Below are 22,394 nucleotides of genomic sequence, written 5' to 3'. Positions count from 1 at the left end.
ATGTGTAAACAGATTATATTACACCGTGTTGAGAGGAGGGCCAGAGTACAGGTTCACATTATATCAATTTTTATTACATATATCTGACACTTTATGACATACACAGACAGCAAGGGCTGCAGGATGGTGATATATGACACCGTATTAAAATATTGTTGGTAAAATCATTTGCATGTGACTACTACAGATGAGATGACGGAGGGAAAAAGGAACGGATAAAGAAAGAATGAATAACAACGGATAAGCAAAGGGGAGGGGAGGACGTGAAAGCAAAGTAAGGGATGGAGACGGGGATCGGGGAGTGGATGGAGAGTGTTAGGTAATGCCTGGAGGCAGAAAACTAAGTGGAAATGAAAAATTCATTGTAGTGTGCGACAAAGCGGTAGGAGTGACACTGAGTGTTGAGGGGGAAAAAAAGTCAAAAAGGCGGTGGGATGTCTTTATTTGTAGGGTGCCGGTCTCACCTGAACTGGGGTCACAGGGGTCAATGTCTTCATCATCGCTGGGACACTCGGCCGATGCCACCAGCAGGTCGTCTGCCGACTGTGGAGAGAGGATCCAGAAAAATGTGCAACATAAACACACGTATACAGACACAAACTCATTATCTCTCAAGAAGAAACTGCCTGCGCTCCACACCCCTTTATTTTACATGTGTGAGCACACAGCACCAATCCATCGCCCACCCGTTCTGCAGTTTGCCACAAACACTTTTCCCTTTTACGGCCCCCAGCAATGGCAGGTGGCCAAAACTAGAGTACCAAGGAGAGAAAAAGAAAGGATGAGGGAGGAGAGAAACATTGATTCCTGCTTAAATCCACAAGGGGACAGCCTGTTATCATCTCCTACTATCTTGACCCTCCCCCTCTTTTTTCTCCTCTGGCCTCTCTATCTTCCACACCTCCTGTTTCTCTCTCTCTCTCTCTCTCTCTCTCTCTCTGATATTGGCTAGTGCTCATATGTGTTGGAGAATGCGCAGTGTGAAGCACAACAGAGGAGTTGTTAAATATTCCAGTTTAACACTTTATGGTTGATTTAAATCTCCTTTATTCACCTCTCCATAAGCACCATGTCAATAACCCACTTACATTCAACCTGTAACCTACATCATCCAACTAATATCTCTACAACCGCTCTTTCACCGTGACTCGCTCCCTCTCTATGGAAAAGGAGCCCTTTTTCCTCTCCATCCCTGCTCCTCCTGTTGCCATGGCAACTCTAAGTTCAGGCTGTTAAAAATGATGGGGTATAAAAAAAGGACTGTGCACCCTCAGTGGGGACCTGTGCATTGATTTGCCATTCCAGCCAGAGTGTGAGGAGAAGAGGGTGAAGAGGGAAGGAAAGGAGTAAAAGATGGATGGATAAAATTAATTTTAGGAGAAGGCAATTGAGGAGAAAGAGGGAGAAAAGACGACAGGATAGGAGGAAGATGAGGACTTCAAAGTGCTGCAGTCTTTACTTAACACTGTGCTAATGTGCTCCGCATATTCATGAACTACTGTTAAACATCGCCCGCCTTGACGCTCCACCATGAGAAATATGAATGTGTGCGTGTGTGTGTTTTAACCACACTGGGCGCTCAGTGCCAGCACCAAATTAAAATTGGATTGTGATGCATTGCAGTAGATGTTAGTAACCCACAGAATAAAGGAGAGAGCGGCAGAGCTATAAAAGAGAAGAGCTCTAGAGGCAGATTACAATCAGACCAGAAGAACAATCTGAACCAAATCAAAGTACTAAGTGGTCGATGATGTCTTAGCTGAAAATCTACAGGCAGTACTTCAAAAAGAAATTCAGTTGGCTTTTTCTCTCTGTCCTTGGTTTCTCGATTTCCTTGCCTTCCAGTCTTTGTAAGAACACAGATTACATAAGGTTAGAGAAGCAACCACTCAGTTTATTCATCTAAAAAACCCCGCACTGGCCTTGTATGGTGTGGTCTTGGTCCTGACAAGTCTACTGTGGTTTAGTTTGGCCTGAAACATATATTAGGTTATTGATGCTTGACTCTGTCTCTTTACTCCACTGCCTTTCCAATCAGTTCTGCCCACTGGGCTGTCAAATGCTGCTAGGGTGAGCTTAGCCTCTGGAATCCAGCCAGTCAATAAACCTCGGTGCCTTTGCCAGGATCTAAATAGCACAAGAACCAATCAGCCAGTAGGAAACACATCACCCCTGACTGTCACCGATCAATGTCGAGCCACCATGCTTGAGTATTGATCCAAAGACACCTATGTGCCCTCCCTGGGCACCGGTTTTGAATCGTGATTTCAGCTAAAACAAAAGTAAATTTACCAAGGCCCCTCCTCTGATCTGTGACATCTCCCCGTCAGCTGACCACCCCATTCATCCAGGAAGGTGTCAATTGGACTATTGATCCACCTATCACACGGGAGACAATGAACCCGAGGAAAACTAGAAACATGCCAAGTTGAATAACATCAATGAACCACAGAAGTTTATAGAAGATGTACTAAAAAGATGTATGCCAAAGAAACCTCCGCCCCTCCATATCACCCTCCCTTGGTCCCTCCCTCTTTGTCCCCATCTTTCCATAGTCTATCAATAGAACATGCTGACACAATGATGGACACAGATGCACAAGGATAAGAGGGGAAAAAAAGAGATACAGGAGTGAAGAGAAAGGAAGTGAGAGAGCATGAAGAGACGGATAGCTGCATGCTGAAAGAGCAAAATCTCTACCTGAGCAGCCGAACAATGCCAACGACCGTCCATGCCTCCCTGACTGCCTAGTTCACACATAGTAGCTGCACTTTGTCCTCACACTCTTGCAGAAGATTCAACAGCTTGTCTGCTACTTTCACAACTGGAAATCAAACACACATGTACATACACAAGCTCTATAATAACCAAACGTGCTCCATTGGTCTATTTCGATTGAGACACATCTACACAGACACTCAAGCGTACACCAAATCAGGCTGAAGTTGGCAGGCTGATGAATAGATCCTGACGAGAGGAGAGAAGCTAGCTCCACTACTGCAGATGGTGAGATAGACTCATACACCGCCTGCATTAACAGCCTATCACTGAAGCTCAACCACAGAGAGAGAGGGAGGGAGGGAGGGAGGGAGGGAAAGAGGAGAGGAGGGGGGAGTGACGGGTAAATATGGAAAGATATGGAGGGAGAGAGAGCAAAGGAGAGTGAGTAGAAAGGAAAAGAGAAAAGTGAGCGAGGGAGGAGGGAGAAAGTATCTCCAGAAGATGGATAGCGAGTGGAAGAAAGGCAAGAGGAAGAAAAAGATGTGAAAGATATGGAGAGGGTGAGGAAGATAGCAAGGAAGACACAGATAGGGAGGGAGGATGGGAGCAAATGAGAGATGGATGTTCACAGGGCTTGTGGAAGTGTCTGGGTCAGCTGATTCCTTAGAGCCAATCGGGCACCGCACTGAGCCTCAGGTTTCTTATATCAGTCTTCCCATCAAACACAGGTACACACAGACACACAAACACACATCCACAGACACACAACATCAAAACCAAACTAAAGCTCTGTGACTCAGAGCAGCCTCTAGCATAAACACTCACACACTCTCACACAATCTCTTCTCCTTGCTGGTGCTCAGCTGTCATGCATTATTAATCCTTTTCCACTTTTCAACACGCAGAAAAAAAAAAAAAAAAATTCAATAAACTGTGGACTTGAGGAGGAGGCGCATAACACATTCTTACTCCACAAAGTACTGACGGTAGGAGTAAACCCGTGGGGCGACTTAAGCAGATCCACTTCAACACGCATCCAAACTTGGGCGTGTGTGTGAAATCAATAAATTGGTCGGACCCGAAGAACCTTTGGAAGACATCTCTCATTGCCCCTCCTCTGATGCAATGTGCTGCAATTCAAACCCATTGTTCTCAATCCACCTGAGTGTTTGTGAGTGTGTGCGTGTGTTCAATCTGTGTTCGTCTCTACATTGTATGTGTGCACTGGTTGAGGCCAGGTTGGTTGCCTGGCAACACTAGGCAGCCTCAATGGAGAAGCTGTAGATTCTTCTTAAATAAGACAACACACACGAACACACACACACAAACTCACAGAGTTTGGGGGCCAGCAGGAGTGATTCGACTTGCACAAACACACACACACATTGCAGTATGCTGGGCATATAGTGGGTCTGACCTAGTTCTCATACAGTGATATTGACTCCAGTGCACAGCTCCGCATCCCAGATTTAGCACTGACATCAGCATATCATAAGAGCAGGGATAGTTCATTTAAAACATATAAACAGGGTGCGATTGAGAGGGGAAGTGTGAAAAAAAGCCCCTGTGACAACGCTGTCACTCTGCAGCGCTATCCATCTAGCTCTCATATCCATTATTGATGCCTGAGGCTTAGCTCACAGCTCTCTGCGTTCTATTATTTATGTCTGAAACAGCTGGCGGTTTATACACAGAGGAGCTATTCTCTATGGGAGTCTGGATGGGAGAGAAGCAAGCAAGCAGCGGGTAGTGGGGTTCACTATCTCCATGGCAACTTGTATCATTGGGAGAAAAAAAAAATCTTTTTCAGTGCGGCAGGCAGTTAGGCAGGCAGGCACAGTTTTATAACACAGAAGAAGAACTGCAGCACACACAGACGCCCACAAAGAGCCTGACAACATCCCAGTAGTGATCTGAACAATAGAGCAAAAGAGTCTGTGGTGTACCTGCTGATAATGTATCCTCTGACATTAGCATCGACTCTGCAGTTGCATCCACTATAAATATGCCTCAATAACACTTATGTGTTTCTATTGTAGAGTCCCATTTGCATCAGTTTACTAGACGCATATTACGGAAAAGCTATTACGGCCTCCATTAACACAAACATTTCTGCTCCTATAATTTAGTGGGTAGGGACCACTTAGTCGAGAATTTGCCATCTAATCCATTCATGTGAATGTCTTGTAGCAGAAAATGTATATGGGTGTATGTGAGCCTTTAATTGATGAAAGGTTTTTGGCTCTGTTCAAAGGACAGGAAAATCAAAGGACATTTTATTTGTATGTAAGTTTTGATATAGATTGGGTTACAGAGCAAACATTATTATAATGATACTCATCAGAAGGAAAAAAACGGGTTAAATTCATTGTACAGTAGTAGGTTCTCTTATGATATTTGTTTGTTTGGTTGGCATCTCATTACAGTAATAAGTACTTTCTGGTGTTACATTTCATACATTTGTAAAGAACTGATTAAAGCATTATTTAGTTTATCTGCTCCTAAGAGCTGGAGCAAACTGACGACTTCAAGGTTTAAAACTTTGATGTTTGAGCATCCTGGTGACCTAAGGCATTTAGAGACCCCGTAATCTCAACGTCCATACAGTAGTTTGAGTCTGGCTGGGGATCTAAAGGCTAAAATGTCTGAAACAAAACCCCCCAAAACAACTTTTGTGCTGTCTTTATTATGCACCTTAGATCCCAAACTTTATTTATCTTTTTTATCTTTTAAAATGTTTTCTCCATAATTCTTTTAATGTCTTCTGCTTTCAGTTTTAATGCGTTATGTAAAACAGTTTGAATTGTGTATAAATAGTGCGACATGATTAAACTCGCCTTGCCTTAAGTGGAGTTTAAAACAATCCTCCTGACATATCTTGCTATCCTCTAGTCCTTGATTAGTGGGCTGTGTGCTTGCTAATCCTCTTACCGAGTTCGAAAAGAAACTTATCAAAGCAAATTAGCACTTCTTAATTACCCATTGTCACACCAAAGGATGATGGCAGTGGGGTGATAGGACATATATGTACAAGATATCTGAGGAATTACATACAAGCACATCTTTGTATAACCGCACACACAAAGAATTAACATTTTTAATAAATTTAAATACACAAACTTTAAAAAATGTGGTTGTGCTCTGACCTGTTGTGTGGCGCCCTGTTTCCTGTTGGTGGCTGTGGTGGTTGTGATGTCACTGATGGAGGGCGCAGAGTCAGAGCGGTTCCCTCCAGCTGCAGCACTGGACTGCGGGGTGATGGAGGAGGACGGCATGTCGCCGACCAGACGTGCGCTTCCCTCCACTCTGATGTGTGGGTGCCCCTCAGCAGCCATGTTGAGGATACGAAGACCATTGTAGTAGAGGCCAGACAGCTGACCCTGGAACATACCTGCACCTCGCTCGCCTCCACCTACGCGCACCGTCGTCTGGCTGTTGAAGATGGTAAGCTGGCGACCTACATGGACACACATGCACCCACACACAAGCACGCACCAAACACACAGAGGCACACCAGGAAGGAAGGTGGACGAACACACGCAAATACAGTCACACACACATACATACCAGTGGTCACATACGTGCATACATACACACACAAGAGTGTTTGAGTGTTACACAATTCACCACCCCAAAGCCATGGTGAGAGGATGGGATAGATTAAGCATGGCAGAGCAAATCGAAGCCGTGGAGAACCGTGGAGAGGGCTGAGACTGAGAGAGAGATAAGAGTGAGAACTGAAGAAGAGGAAGAAGAAGAGGAAGAGGAGGGAAAGGGGAGGTGAAGAGACTGAGAAGTCGAGGAGGAGGAGGAGGATGAAGAGGCAAAGAACAGAAGGAGGAGGAAGAGGCGGCAGATGAGAGGAGTCAGAGGGCCCTGAGAAGACGGATGGTTGCTATGGTGATGGCTGTGCGGCACGACATTGTATTTGAAGGAGCAACAGACAGGCAGACAGAGAGACAGAGATCTAGAGAACTGTTGTAACAGCCCTATGAAGCATGCACAGGTTATAAGCTCTAGCACTGCTCACTGTTAAAGGGACTAGAGGCTAATTTAAGGAGCTCTGCTGAAGTTTAGGAGGAAAACTTTTACATTTTTTCAAAAAAGCATTGCTCTATTAGTCATTTCAAATTTACATAATTCTTACATGTCACAATACTTTGCATGTACTTTAATTTGATTACAAAATTGTTTTTCAACATATAATCTTTAGTAAATGCTTTATTGTTTACAATTTGATAATAAACAAAATTATTTACCAGTCTTAATAAAGCATCTTTTATCAGTACTTCTTTTTCTATTATCTGATTTATTCACATTTAAATCTCTCCATCGTCCCTTTAACCTGATATTATCAGATACACACTAACAAGATACGTTCACAGGCACTACAGTTTACACAGTATTACACACTACAGCTGCCCAACTTTTAAATACTTAGTTATGGATTTAGATTTTTAGATGTTAGTTGATGGTGCACAATAAAGTATATTCAACTGTCTTCAAATTGTATTTTTTAAGCTCAAAGTTTTAAGGAATTTTAATCAGGGTTTTTACCTTTGTCGAGTAGCCAATCGTCAACTACTCGACCGAGCCGATAGGGGATTCGCTGTCTGGCGATGGCCAGGCGCTCGTTATCAATGTTGCCTTTAATTTAGAGATGAAAACACAGTAGTAATTACGCACATCCAAACGTGGTACAGGAGCTGGATACAAAAAGAACAGCAATGAAAAGAAAGTAATGGTCTGCTCATTGTTAGCATGTCACTGCGTTAAGGTAAGCTTAAGATCTGCTGAGAGAAGAGGAGCTGAATTCACTATGTTTCCAGTGAGCGGACTCTTACTCTCTGTTCATTGGGTTTAATTTAAAGAGACATTTCAGGGGTTAACATCTGCAAGAGCACAGGGAAATAATGTTACAGCTGCCACATACTGTCTATATGACTGACTGAGTTTAGAGTTACATACAGAAGGTATCCTCACACACACCTCACAACAACTAACATTTAGCATTTTATCTATCAGCTATCTAAAGTCTGGACCTCATTGTGTTAAAGACTACTACCTAAGATTACCACTTTAAATATAAAAACCAAACAAATAAAAAAACAAAGACTATGTTCAACAAAATACACTTTTACACTTCTTTTTTTCTTATTTTTTCACTCTAGTTAAACATTTAACTCAAAATATGACATGTTTTTAAATTATTGTTTGTCCAAAATGCACCAACTGTTATTATTTTCTTTTATGGTGAGAAAAACATCTGACACCTGAATTGAATATTTTCATAAATTACCTTTAACACTATTTAACAGGCCTAACATGACATAGCTGGCTAATATACAAGCTATTGTAATAACTATCCCATTTTATGGTTTAAAAAGTCATGTTTCATATCAGATCACACATATTTCATTTCAAACACAATAACATAAAACAAAGCTGCAATTATATTTCTCAACCTCAGTGTTTATATATAAACATTGATAGGAACACTGATGTGATTCATCAATCAGGAGGTGGGTTAATTTGGACTAAGGTGTAGTTAGCTCTGTCCCAGGACAGGCAGTGCTGTGGTGGGTCATAGGGTTTGGCTTATATGGGCGGGGCAGGGCCTACCTGAGGGATAACGTTCTATGACCGGCAGGTCGTCCAGTTGGAGGGTTGCATTGCCTCCGCTGCGGGTGAACCGTATTATGTGGTACTTCCCGTCGTTGACAAACTTGGAGCTCTCCTCGATGTTGATGTCGTCAGTGCCAACATTAAACACTACTCTAATGTTGCCTTTGTCCTGAGGAGGAGGATGAGGAGGAGAGATACATGCTTCATGAGGAATGTAATTGTTTTAGAAAGGCAAGGATATAATTTCTTTCATGTTTTTAAGGTCCTAGTTTATCGGGCTTGACGCTTAACAATTTATGCTCCCATGTGACTGCCTGTGTTTTTGTGTTAAAGGGGAACCCACATCAAGTGTGTTTACAGGTCTTGGGTGAAAAGGTAATGAACAAATCAGTAGAATCATAACATACAGTATTATTAATCAGATGACAAACAAACACACATTCAGGAGCTGAAAGTAGTAATTAAATGAAGTAATGGAAGTATGTACTGCTGTACATAAGAGATACATAGCCTGATATTATTTTGAATGTCTGATAATATTTTGAAGGAAGGAATATATTTGTGTAATACTAAAATATATGCTATTTCATAATTGTTTAACTTTATCAGGTATACAACATTATTTTTATCAAACTTATCAAGGAGAATAGATTTTTACCATACCCATACCCATCTGTGCAGGTTGATAGTGAATGAATGCTAGTGTTTAGACATGAATAATAATATTCAGGCTGAATTCAACATGTCATAAACTTCTACTTCTTCATGTTTGCATTACCCCCAACCATAGGACTCATGTTACACAGTAGACTGTGGTATATTGTGGGATAACGCTCTCTCTGAAGCAGGGTCTATGACCTGTGTGGCTATTGGGACAGACCCAGTGTATCTTATGAAACTCTGTGGTTAAAGAAAATAAATAAATAAATGAAGCATGTATGTTCAGTATATGCGTTGAAGAATTTAATTCCTCCTCAAAGAAGAGCAATATGTAGAATTACTTTGAAAAATCACATTTTCTTTGGCCTACTGTTTGAATGCAAGGGTGTGTACTTACTATCTGCAGCTGAAGGTAGTCTCCCAGTCCAGATGCGCTGTCTACCCGGAGCAGAATGGCGTGCTTCTGTTGGGTGCTGAACCCAAGGGCAAGCCGGTCTGCCCTGGTGCTGGGACGTTCATTAGGGGGCCACGTGTAAACCACCACACCTCCATCACGGCCAAAGATATAAGTGGTCCCAGCTGGCCCACACAGATAAAAAATTTAATTGCAAGTATGTCTATATATGATAAACTGTGCTATCTATCATCAGAGGACCTGATGATGGTACCTACTTGTGCGAAATGTTTTATACAAAAAGGGCATATTGGCAAATAATATTAAAACTCTAAAATGTCACAGTTGACTGGCCTTCCACAGAGTTTTTTTCCAAACCACGTATCAACATTACTGCAGAAGGCTGACTGTAATAACTGACTCATACAAATAACAGCATACAATTGTTTGACTCACAGTAGGGTGACTAAATAATCATCAAGCATCTTGCTTGTAAGGCTGCTGAGGATAATTTAGTGTCAAAAGCTAGAAAATGTAAAAAGGACATTATTACATGTTACACACAGAGAGAGAGACCAGATTAGAATAATCAAACTACACACTGAGCAGGTAGTATTATTTGTTCCACTTCAGAATGAACAGATGACAGTGCCCTCATGTGGTGGCTCTGATAAAATGCAGATAAAAATGCTTTGTTTCTCTGTTTGAAATCAAATTATGCAAGAGCATCCGTGTAAGACTGCAGTTCTATACCAGGGTTAAAGCAAGATTGGCTGTGTTTCCAACAGACATTTAGAGTGAAGATTAAGGTTTGACAGATAATGCAGGACAAAAGGACATTGTGCTCATTGCATCTACAAATACATGTTTAAACCTGATGCTCTATGGTTTACATTCCCAAACTGATATCTATAGAGTATTCAGGGTTCACACATACAATTACTATAGACTTTACTTGTATTTTTCTGATTCAAACATCAAAATAGACCATCCTAAACTCTTACTCTAGCTGTCTACACCATGGAAAATGTTCTCTAATCCACCAGAAAATGAAAAGCAAAGACTCACCATCATTACATAGTGGCCCAGCATACGAAGTCATGCTGCAGTCACAGGTGAAGCCCTCCCACTGCTGCAAACAAACTCCCTGATTTGAGCAAGAGTCTTCTTGACATGTAGTGCTGGGACCTGCAGTGAGAGATGTGGTGGGGCGGGAGGGTGCAAAAGTTAGGAGAAAATGAACAGACACACTTTTTTTTTAATTTTGTCTGGAGCCCAGTGTGTTCACAACAGTTGGCCAGTACAGTATGGTTATATTTAGACCACACTTCCTTGAAACATTTTGCATTTTATAAAGGTCGGGTAGACTGTTGTGCTGCAGTGGTGTTATGATTAGTAGTATTAGTAGAAAATCATTGTGAGACTACAAGATTGTGGATAGGCTCCCATTCTTTAGCCTCACACTAACAGAAGATGTTAGATTATCCATTTCAGCTGAACTGAAACTAAACTGGAATCTGTGTTACTAGGTGAAAATAGCCAAATGTGGAGAGCATGCAGGTGGTGAGGCTAGATGAGTGGGGTAAGGACAGGAGGAGGAGTTAAACATAAGAGGGCAGGGTTATGTTTAAAGGCCTTCATCTCAATACTCTTTCTTCAGCAGTCTGTCACCATTCTCTCCCTGCCTCGTGCTGAAACCACACAGGAGGAGAATGTCAAAGCTCTAAACTTAGTTCTCCTTCGTTGCACTTATAACTCGAGGCGTGGAGGAAAGAGTGTGAAATGATTCACAAATGGAGTATTGAAGTTTAGGTTGGGAGTCAGTAGGAGGGGTTAGAGAGCATGCTGCTAGGCAACCCGGGTGGTGGAGCTGTGGTCAACTCAAGTCAAGTGGTGGTGATGTTACTACTGTGATGAAGTCACTATGGTGGCTAGGAGAGGACAGGTCACCTTTGACCTTTGACTGTGGATCACTGGGATCCACACAACACTGGACACCACTGGGTAGTTTCAACACACGCATAAATACACACACACACACGCACACACACGCACACACACACACACACACACACACACACACACACACACACACACACACATTTTCCCACCCTCATACACGTGTCTCACATGCTCACACAAAGCGATATACCTTGCAAGTCAGCTTTCATCAATGTAACTTTTGTCAGCCAAACAAAAAAGCAAACAAGCAAATTAAGTTAGATGGTTAGTCAATGCACACAGATGCCTGTGAACTGCTGAAAGAGTGGAACAGAGAGAGAAAACACAATGTGCAGAAAGATTGAGGAGGAGATGAGAAGAAAAAAATTTACATCTAATAGAGCAAAAAGCTGGGTTAGTGGGTTATGCTAATAACAGAGAGCATGAGTTAAATGAAAACTGAAAGAAAAAGCAGTAGGGGCATGGGACCAGGACAGATCTACTGTTGTGTTGTCTGTGTGTCTGCACCTCACCTTCACAGCCTCTCTCTACTTGTCCCATGGTTGCCAAGGCATCCGCCAAAAGGTCAGGGAGCCGGCCATTTAGATCAACTGTTGCTAGGCAACCCTGGAATCCCTCGCGGGAGTGGACCAGCTTAGGCAGGTCCCGGTACATCTCTTTGGAGATGCCCCCGATGTATAGGTCACCTGACGAGGAGCAAAACAGTGAATGGCAGCTTCATGAATCTATTAAAATGCCAGACTGTACCAGTGTCAGGGCTGTAATTAACAACTTTCATTATTGATTGATCTTTTCAAAAGTAAAAAAAAATGTTTGTCTAAAGTTCTATGAGCCCAAGGTCTTTGAAATAGTTGTTTTGTCCAACCAACAACTGATATAAAACATATAAAGGCTGCACATTTTTACATTTTTAAAGCTGTAACCAGTGAATATTTGGCTTTGTAACAATAAAACGAGGGGAAAGCGCTAGCTACCAGCCGTCTAAAGTTCACTGGCAAATAAATAGTCTGGCACATAACCCCCTGTAAAACAGAAAACGTTTTGTAGGGATAAACAAACGGCATATAAAATGTCAAAGAAAGAGCTCTAGAGGTACATTGTACAGACATGAGTGTGGTATCAAACTTATCTTTTAACTGACTAATCATTTCAATACTAATCAGTATATGTTCATATTCAAAATTAGTCTCATGCAAAGCAGTTTATAAGTATGTTTTGTGAGATTATGTGTACTATCATTATATGTACCATCCAGTATGTGCATCCCCTTGTTGATGCTAATTTTGATGTTCTCTCAATGTGTCTATATGTTCTGTGCTGTACCACAAATTGCCTCTCGGAGGGCATTAAAGTTTAAGCAACTCAAACTGAGGTATCATTGCTCGTATTTTTGCACATACCCTTCAGGTCGAGGTTCTTCGCGCCCATGGTGGTCTGTGTCGTGACTTTGGTGTCAATCTTGACCGTGTGGAGATTGTTAGTGTCTCTGGATATGTGCACATTGTGCCAGTGGTTGTCATTTAGGGGACTGTTAGAGTTGCCTTTGATCAGATGTGCTCCATTGCCCAGATCAGAGATGTAGTGTAGGTAGCTAGGGAACAAGGAAACGAGAAAAGAAGGGTTTAAAAAAATGAGGAGAGAAAAGGCAAATTAATGGTATTCATGATGAAGAACAACACAGGGTCATACACTTCAGGGCATAACAATCTGTCTTGTAGAAAAGTAATTAGAAGAATAGAAAAATAACTACTTGACTTGCATTTATGCATTTTTCATATTTGATATGAAAGCCTCACAGTAAATAATTTTCTCTTTTACACATGCCAGACTAATATTATCACAAGCCACTATTTCGACTGCATGTTAATCAATTTCATTTATTTATATAGAATCCATTTTATTGTTTCTATATATGATATTATTTGGTAACTTTAATGTGAGGACATTGCAAGTCATATAATGAAAATACGACACACTGCGCTTCATCCAGCTCACCCTTTAACCAGCTCTACCACTATGAAGTCATTGCCGTCTCCCCTGTTGTAGAGAACAAGGCCATCGGGAGAGGTTGTCTTGAACTGCATGAAGAGATGCATGGAGTAGTAGGCCTGCAGCGTCGGCAGCGTGACAAAACTGGAACGTGAGCGGAAGGTGACAGGGTCAGCCACGATGCTCTTATAGCCAATGACAGCGTTGAGCTCGCAGTAGTCGATGTCACCGTTCTTGCACAGGTCGATGTAGGGCATGCCGTTCAGCGCCAGGCCCTGAAGGTGGCCGATGAAATTGGAGGGCACGGCAGGCATGAAGCGCTTCTCAGTCACAATACCCGTCTCCACATTATGGAACTCCAACTGGGTGTGGTCGCCCGCCATCTGACCTGGTGGCAGGGGTAAACTTAAGCGGTGAGGGTGGGTTTTCAAGTGGAACTGTTCAATACTAAAACTAATACTAATCCTAATACTAAACATTTGAACTGACAGTGACAGACTGATAGTAATAGATGTAACAGACACTATTACTAATACTACAACTAATGTAAATACTAGTGTACTGGTATACAGTTATAATCACAATCATGATTCAGAATTATCATTTTCACTTACACAGGTACAGATGTTCTCTAAAAAAAGGAATAAAACCCTTAATGTTGGTCTTATAGCATTAAATAAATTTAAAAACAGCAATTTATCATATAAAACATTTTCATGCACAATACAAGTAGAGGTCACAAAAACAAGGAGCTAGGTAGAGTTTATAGAGAGTCATTTTATGGTGAAAAGCTAAAAGGGATGTAAGTAATGCAGCTATGGTTACCTTCAACAGGCTGCAGGTCGTCTACGGTGAGTTTGAGGCTCTTGCCACGCCGGACTACCCTCACCGTGTGCCACTCATTATCATTGAGGCCTGACCCCGCAAAGATGGTCTCTGGGCCTTTACCTACACATAGCCCACAGCACCATTAACATAATGCACAGAGAGGTGGAGAGAGACAGATAGAGAGAGACAGAGATCCAGAGACAGAGACAGAAAAAGAGAAGAAGAAGCAGCCAGGCACGTTGAATTAAAATTTAAGGACAGAAGGTGAGGAAATGGAGGGGAATCGCAGAGGGGAGGAAGAACCATACATATCCTGGGGAGACAAACACCTCTGTGTCAACACATTCTCTCCACAGATAGACAGACAGGTCTCTTTGCAGATACGCCAGCGAGACAGATGATGTGACACAGACAGACAGAAAGATTAGCATAAGTGGATGCCATGGGTGCCTAAGATGGAGACTGTGAGTCACAACAGGCCCACGCTGAGACAATCCATCTGTGGACAGATCACACCGCCATGATGACCACCTACTACCCACACACGCACAGACAGCACATTCGTACCCCTTGACTCGTAAACCACCCCGCAACCCTCTTGCGCCCACACATACAACATATATATTAGTCTGTGTCTACACAAGAGTGCAATACTGCAGTGAGCCTCATGGTGGCACTAGACCCACAGCGGAACATCAGAGAGCTCTCCAAGGTGCTGATGTGCAGCAGAATGAAAGAAGCTGAGCTGTCCTCTCATGATGTCTCTCTCTGCCCATCTACCAGCTCGTACCTTCACATAGTTGACTGCACACGTTTGACAGACGGACTGTTCCCGAAACCTCAGTGTCCCCTTCCTCCTACTCACTACAAGCACCCCACCAACCTTGAACACAACACCCACCATTCCCCAACACACATACACATTCTCCCTTTTCCTCCTCCAAGCCCTGTTGGTTTGAGGAGTGCGAGTGAGTCTGCTTACGGTGACCTATAGGAGGTAATGATGGGGGAGGTGAGAAGTAAACTGACCCGAACGGATTCTGCTGCAGAAAATGTCAAGCATGTCTACATCACTCATGGAGGCACGCAGGCAGGCACACACACAGACACACATACACACAGGTAGAGAAAGAGAGAGACGTAGAGGGATGCTGACACGCAAACATAATTAAACAAATATGAGAAGTCAATCAAAATGAATATGGCAATGTGAAAAGCGTGTGTGTGTTTGCACGGCTAAAAGAGTGTGTTGTGTGTTCAGAGAGGACACAGGGTTCCCCTGAGGAGACTCAGCTGTGCTCTGGGCATGAGCATCTCATCCTGTTACCATGGATCACTGCCTAACACTGAGTGAAGGAGAGAATATGTGTATGTATGTGTGAGTTTTTGATTGTGTGTTTGTGTGTGTGTTTTTTTTTTTTTGCATATGTAACTAAATACTCAAAGATGAGGAGACTGATGTGAGAGTGAGGCAGTGATCTGTATCATCCTGGGAACAGGGAGAGGCATAAATACACACCAATAAACACACAGACAGACTCACAAACACACACACAAGCAACTATTTTGGGTCAGTGCTAACAGTGCATTCAGCAGCATGGTTTAGCTGGGTTTAATGTTGAGCTACTAGCGATCACTGTGGTGGTCAGCAGACAGTCTGCGCTCTGTGCTGTTAAACCAAAAGACAATGAGGCGAGACAATTCAAATATAAAGACAAAGGGGACTGTTTGTAGCAAAGGAAATACAATTTAAATCAAATGACATAAGCTACTGGAGATTATAAGAGCAGGATAATGAAAACAAAATGACAAAAAGCGTTTCATATTTCATTAGCTCCAAATAACAAATGGCTTTTCTGCCGGATAAGCCTCAATCTCTCCCATGCCGAGGCTTTTATTTGACTGCTGAGTGGACTATTTCAGTGGCGCCTGGCTGTTAAATACATTTTTTCTTCCCCTCTCGAATATAAGATGTATAATTTATCGTATGCACACGGTGTGCCAGAAAAGTGGCTGCCTACTGAAATGTTCATTGAGACAACCGGTCTAAAATTGGCCGACAGGCATACGGGATAGCAACAGTGCTGTGTGGCTAGTAGGGTTTCTATGGCAACTGCAGTCGTCCATTTCACCACCTCTTTGCCGTCACAGAGCATTCGTCTCTCTCTCACTCTCTTGCTTTCTCTGTGGTCGTGACAGAGTGAAACTCCACGTGAGGGAATTAAACTTCATCAGGGATTCAGCTCCACTCACAGCAGCATGAACAGAAACACACACACACTCACTTTCACACAGCAAACACAGCCAGAAAACACACACATACACACACACACACATACACACACAGATGAGCAATGAAAAGAATACAGAATGCACAGGCTCACACTCAAAATCACACACTAAACACACAGAATGAAACATTACCCAAAAATCCCTCATGTACAGTTTAGAGAGTTCAAAAAGGAAACAAAGAAAGCAACCTGACAGCCATTGGGATGAAGGTGCGACAGAAAGAAACAGAGGGATAACACGTCTTTTGTCTCTGGCATGAAGAAGAAGTAATTACCCTGCAGCTTGGAGTTGCATTAAATCACCAGTTACCACTCTTTGCTTATTTAGCTCACACTTCACAACACACCTAATTTTACCTGAACACCTCATTCTCAGATTTTGTCCTCTTTCTTCTTCTCTTTCTTTTTTCTCCTCCCTTCAACCCCCACCGTCCTCTCTTCCGTCTATCCTTCTTTGCTAAAATGGCCGACCTGGAAAACCCTGGCCCTCAGCAAAAAATCGCACCGCTCCTGTGGTGTAGCTGAACATGCAGACACAAACACATATGTGCACCCCCCCTGTCCAACACACACTCATACACACATATATGCACATAGACACACGGTACGTAGATAGGTTGAATAAGGGATTATGAGCAGATGGACTGACAAGACAGAGAGAGTAAAAAATAGTCAGACAGATACATTAAAAAAGCACACACACTACCGCGCGCGCACACACACACACACACACATACATACTGAGGAGGAAGAGGTAGGGGGAGGGGTTAGGTGAGATGGAGGATCACTTACTGGCTGTACAGTTTATCCTGATACAGTCTGGAGGGAGAGCAGAGCAGAGGGTTAATGCTGCACACATACACATACTCTCCACGCCCTGGGGACGCACACATCGACACACCCTGCACGCATATATACAAACACGCACACACACACTGCTGAGAAAACACACACTCTCCTTTGTCACAGGACCTCAAGCTGGACCGTGTATTTTCTTACAACAGTGTGTAGCAAAATGCAGTTTCTGTGACTTTATTGTTTTAGCCAATAAACAAATTAATTTAGCCAATTATCCAGATCAAGATTGGTGGATCTTTACATTGAACAGTTACATGTTAAGGAGAGCGGTGTGTCCCAGCACGAGCAGTGTGCTCATTGGCGGCTGCTCTGGCCTGAGCGACAGTTTCAGTCACCAATCAAAAGCACCAGGAGACTGAGATGGGTCATGTGTGTCAGTTTGTCAGATGACATCGAACACATCCCATAATTTTTGTCGCCCATCCAGAGCACAAATCTCCGCAAATGGTCGGAAGATTCAGCCCCATTATATATATATATATATACATATATATTCTTTTTACCCATGATGCCATGGTGTGTCGTGTGGCGTCAACCACAGAAAAGACGCGGCTGCAGACAACCAGAGACCAACACATGCACCCCTCTGTTAGTCTATGTGTGTGTTAGCATGTGAATGTACTTGAATTCATGTCAAAGTGTGTGACTGTGAACGAGTGAGGATGGAAATGTGTTTAGCAGTTAAATGTACAAAAAAAGAAGGGACGTGCTTTTCCTGCAGTTATGTGCGGAGTTTACTATTTGTGTGTGTTTGTACAGTTTGTGAGTCTTTGTGTTGATTGTTGAAGGTGTTAGGGATGCACAGGTCCACTGGGAGTGAGCAGAGAATGCAGCTTGAGGCTTGACCCTCTGTTCAACACAAAAACAACGCAGCTAACCTTTAATTGTATATGTTTGTGTGTGTTTGTGTGTTCAAAGATAAGCTGTATATGCACCATGAAGTCAATCATAATGCTAAAAAGTATCTGCCAAAACCTGTGAAACCCACGCCTTGAATATACTGAGCACAAACATTAAAGAATTAAAGAGAAGAATTATCAGGATTAACAGGAAGAGTTTACTTTCCAGGGGTAACATATTATTAATTAACATTTAATGACATTCCTATGCAAGAAATAGCCAAGAGGCCAGTATCAGCTGCATTCCCCTGACTGGTAATTAAAATAATGTTTGAGAATCTACGTGTTTGTGTGTATTTGTGTACCTAGGTTGACAGTGAGTCGGACACGGCCCCCATCCAGCTCCAGACGAAGGGTGTCTGCGGAGTTACGGGATGTGGTTGCCATGAGAACGCCATAGGCCCGCTGGGAACGAAAGCGTAGCGAGACGTCCTCCGCCTCGGTGTGCATCGCTACAGGCAACTGCACCTTCATAAACTTACTGCCATCGTACGACAGGATAGTTGCATCTGTACAAGACGCATGGAGAGAGATAGACAAAGGGGAGCGAATGAAAAAAGAAGGGACGACAGGCGAGGGAAGACAAAGATGATGGTGGAGGAGAGTGAGGTGGGTGGAAACAGAAAAAACATAAAAAAAGTCAGACAAGATTGACAAAAAGAAAAGACATGAGGTGGGAAGAGACAAAGGCAATTTGACATTTAGTGAATCAGATTTAAACATGACAAAGTATGCTGCACTTGTGTGGCTACACCCTCTTGTTCCCTCGCCATGTCATGTTGAAACTCAAAACCTGCTACCAAATTACCCCATCACTTTCCACCCTTAATTCATCATCACTCCCTCACAAAAGAGGGTGTAAAAATAGCCGCAGCTGGTTGGCTGGCCTTATTATCCGGTTAAATCAGAATGCATGGCGATGAGTGTGTTAGCCACCGTCTCTGACATCCCAGACCCTGGAGTCATAATGTAACAAGCTCAGGTGATCCTGCTTTAATGTCTTTTGCATACTCATTTACATATTCATAATCTTCTCTCCCTGCTACCTGCTGGGGCCAATCCCCGACCGCTAAACTGTTTACCTCCGAGGACCCTGTTTTTTATTGGCCAATTACATACACAGCTAAACACACTCTCCATGTCTCTGTGTCTTTATCTCTCCTTCTCTTCCTTCTTCCTATATCTCTCCATTCCATTCCTCCTTCGCTTTCTATTGCTTTTGCTCTCCCTGTTTCCGTGGGAGATGGTTGGAGCCAAGGCAAAAACAAGAGAACAGGAAGAGAGGGAGGCCTCATGAATACTGATGTGCTGAGAAGGAGGGAAAGAGAGAGATAGTGTGTGTATGTGTGTGTGCGTGCATGTCAAAATAAGTGAGTGAATTTAAGTGTGAACAGAGGAGGGTTTAGTAAAGTGAGAGCAGGGGGAGAGAAAATAGGGGCAGAGCAAGACAGAGAGAAAGGAGGGGGGAAAGGGGAGAAAAGCTCTTGGCTAAAATGCAAATGAACCCTCATTAACTTGAGGAAAAAAGGAGGTGGTTGGCCTGTTATATCACAGATAACATAACTAACAGCCACACACACCCCCCCGTCCGAGCACACTCAAACACACACATGCACACATTTCTGATAAGGGAGACAGCTGACTAAATTTTCCTCACCACAGCACCTGACTCACTACCAGGCAAATAGAGGAGGGATGGTTGGCTTGAGGGAAGTATGGAAACACATTTATGCCAGGAAAGGGAAAAAAAAGAGTGCAAGGCACACTGGCTGTGTCACATACCGTTGCATCATTTGATGCATGTCGCACACACCAGATGCACCATACAAACAGGATAAGCATTCAAAGGATAAGTCTTGCAATACTCTATATGAGTGTTTCTCAAACTTTTTTATACAGTGTACCACCTCCTAAAAAAATAGGCTTGTTAAAATACATTTTAGCTAAGGGCAGTTCACGCAGGAGGCAGGTTTATTCCAAATAAGATTATTTATTGTTTACTGTTGTTGAATCAAGAAGCAGAGCTAATTTGGTGGATGATTTGATCTGCACTTCTCTTCCCAATAATTCCTGTTCGGAGCTACAACTGCAGTGCTGTTGAACCATTAATTTTACCTCAACTTACTATCTATCCATCACATTTTAGCTTGTAACTAACCATGGATGTATGCATGCGCTAGATGCATGAACGTGACTGCAGGCTGATATTGTAGCAAAATATAACAGAAAATGCTGAACTTTTTACATTTCCGCAATCTCATAGTTGAAGTATTTTCATTCCAAATGTTGTAGTGTTTTGATAGTATTATATTTTTCTAAATACATTTTGGTCAAAAAAAAAAAAGAAAGATTCCTACGAGTACCACTAGAGGCAGCTTGTGTACCGCCAGTGGTAAACAAACCATAGTTTGAGAACTATTTTTGTTGCTGTCAAAGACCTCAACACTGTGTGTGTGTGTGTGTGTGTGTGTGTGTGTGTGTGTGTGCTGCCCTTTGCTATCTCATAATTTGTGGTAAGACAAAAGGTAGAATCTACTAATCTCTGAGATTAATGCAAATAAGGATTTGTACTTTTATTTTTGTCAATCCTTAAAAAAAATTTTTTTGAGAGTAATATGAACTTTAATTATAAAAAGGATGTTTTAACTATGGATTGTCAGGATTATCCATAATTGTTAAGAGATGGAGATTTTAAAATACATGTTTTGAAAAATTTGTTTTGAAAAAAAATTAGACTGAAGTAAAGAAATAAGTAAAGAATAAAGAAATTTGCACATTCAACTTTTTACCCATTGATAGATTAAGATGAAATTGAGGTTATTCCCAACACATTTCATATATTTTCCTGGCAGGAATGAGCTTCCATAGAGAAATCAGGACAGCAAGAATGTAACCCATCAGTGCGAACAGCAGCAAGCGAGCAGGAGGAAAGAAATGTGTTAAGAGATGGGCAAATGTGTCGCTAGAAATATGTGTGACCACTCTTTACAAAATAAAAATTCATCTAGGAGCTAGAGCATGGCGACCATCTTTGTTCATTAAAGAAGAGAGAGGGGGAACAAAGGCGAGAGTGAGAGAATGAGGGAGGTAAAAAAGGGAGGGAGAAACCGCAGGTAGAAGGCATAAACATGGCCAATCACTCTCTCCATCTGCTTCTCCATCTGTGCTTCCTTTAATCCACTGAACCACCAGTTAGTGACCCCTCAATGCACACAGAGGGATGAAGAAAGATATAGAGGAAAGGAAGGCAGGGCTAAGAGCAAAGAAAGAGAGAGAGAGAGCAAGAGAGAGAGAGAGAGAGAGAGAGAAGGTGCATTGCTACGATAAACATACACTGCGGTTGTTTGTCCTCTGAAATAAAACATTTTCATATCAACGCCTTTCAGTGAGTGTGTGTGTGTGTGTGTGTGTGTGTGTGTATGTGTGTGTCTATATCTCCTGTTAGATGATAGTATAATCATCACTTGAGACGCGTCAGCAGTTGTGGCACAAACAACATTTCTTCTCTTCTCCTTGTCTGACTCCATCTCGCGTCTTTCAACAGGCCTGTATCAGTCCCTCTGCCAATCTTTCCTACTTTCCATTTCTCTCTCGGCCTAAATTCATACCTTTTCTCATAACTCTCTCTCTGTCAGATTTTCTACTCCCGTCTCCCATTCCTCCTCATCTCCTCACCTGCTGTCATATGGTGGTTCCAGCCCAGTGGTTTCACCCTCCTCTGTCACAGCTCCTGCTCCCTGCTTTCTGCACATTTCCTCTCCCATCGATTCCCAGTCTCTACATCTATAGAAGTCCAATAGTCCTGTCTGCAGCTCTGCTTCCTCCCACTTCTTCTCTTTTACCCCTGCTTGATCCTTTCCTTTCCCTGCCTCCACCTTACTACTCTCACTCTCATGCACAGAACATTTGTTTTTTTTGAATAAAAAAATGATCGCCAAAGATAGAAATGCTGTACTATTATTATTTTTTGTTGTTGTGCAAGCTGGGTCATTTCTATCTGCACCTTTTTCTACAGTGCCAGCTTTGTACATGCCATCATTCCTATTCCAGGGACATAGTGAAGGGTAAACTTACCTAAACTCAATTTGCAAACCTTTTTATTTGAAGAATTTTGCCACATTTTTATCTGCTATAAATCTTTATGAGCGTACCTTAGCACACAGCAAA

General features: G+C 42.4%; 1 protein-coding gene across 16 annotated transcripts in view; it reads right to left on the bottom strand.

Moving 5' to 3' along the window:
- The window catches only part of nrxn1a (neurexin 1a), a 56,244-nt gene that overhangs the window by 2,972 nt on the left and 30,878 nt on the right, over window positions 1-22,394 (bottom strand). For 5 of the 16 annotated variants that reach the window (XM_051417543.1, XM_051417545.1, XM_051417544.1 and 2 more), the window contains 12 exons: window positions 18,533-18,736; window positions 17,263-17,289; window positions 14,177-14,299; window positions 13,358-13,739; window positions 12,763-12,953; window positions 11,875-12,048; window positions 10,469-10,588; window positions 9,404-9,585; window positions 8,344-8,515; window positions 7,279-7,368; window positions 5,868-6,178; window positions 465-543 (listed from right to left, as the gene is read on the bottom strand). In XM_051417543.1, coding sequence (XP_051273503.1) covers window positions 465-543; window positions 5,868-6,178; window positions 7,279-7,368; window positions 8,344-8,515; window positions 9,404-9,585; window positions 10,469-10,588; window positions 11,875-12,048; window positions 12,763-12,953; window positions 13,358-13,739; window positions 14,177-14,299; window positions 17,263-17,289; window positions 18,533-18,736 — 2,055 coding nt within the window. The remainder of the gene's footprint in view (window positions 1-464; window positions 544-5,867; window positions 6,179-7,278; window positions 7,369-8,343; window positions 8,516-9,403; window positions 9,586-10,468; window positions 10,589-11,874; window positions 12,049-12,762; window positions 12,954-13,357; window positions 13,740-14,176; window positions 14,300-17,262; window positions 17,290-18,532; window positions 18,737-22,394) is intronic. The other 11 variants (XM_051417551.1, XM_051417553.1, XM_051417554.1 and 8 more) reach the window with 3 other exon arrangements.

The sequence above is a fragment of the Dicentrarchus labrax genome, unplaced genomic scaffold, assembly GCF_905237075.1.
Source record: "Dicentrarchus labrax unplaced genomic scaffold, dlabrax2021, whole genome shotgun sequence".
In the NCBI taxonomy this organism is placed as follows: domain Eukaryota; kingdom Metazoa; phylum Chordata; class Actinopteri; family Moronidae; genus Dicentrarchus; species Dicentrarchus labrax.
This window is presented reverse-complemented; position numbering and strand designations above follow the sequence as displayed.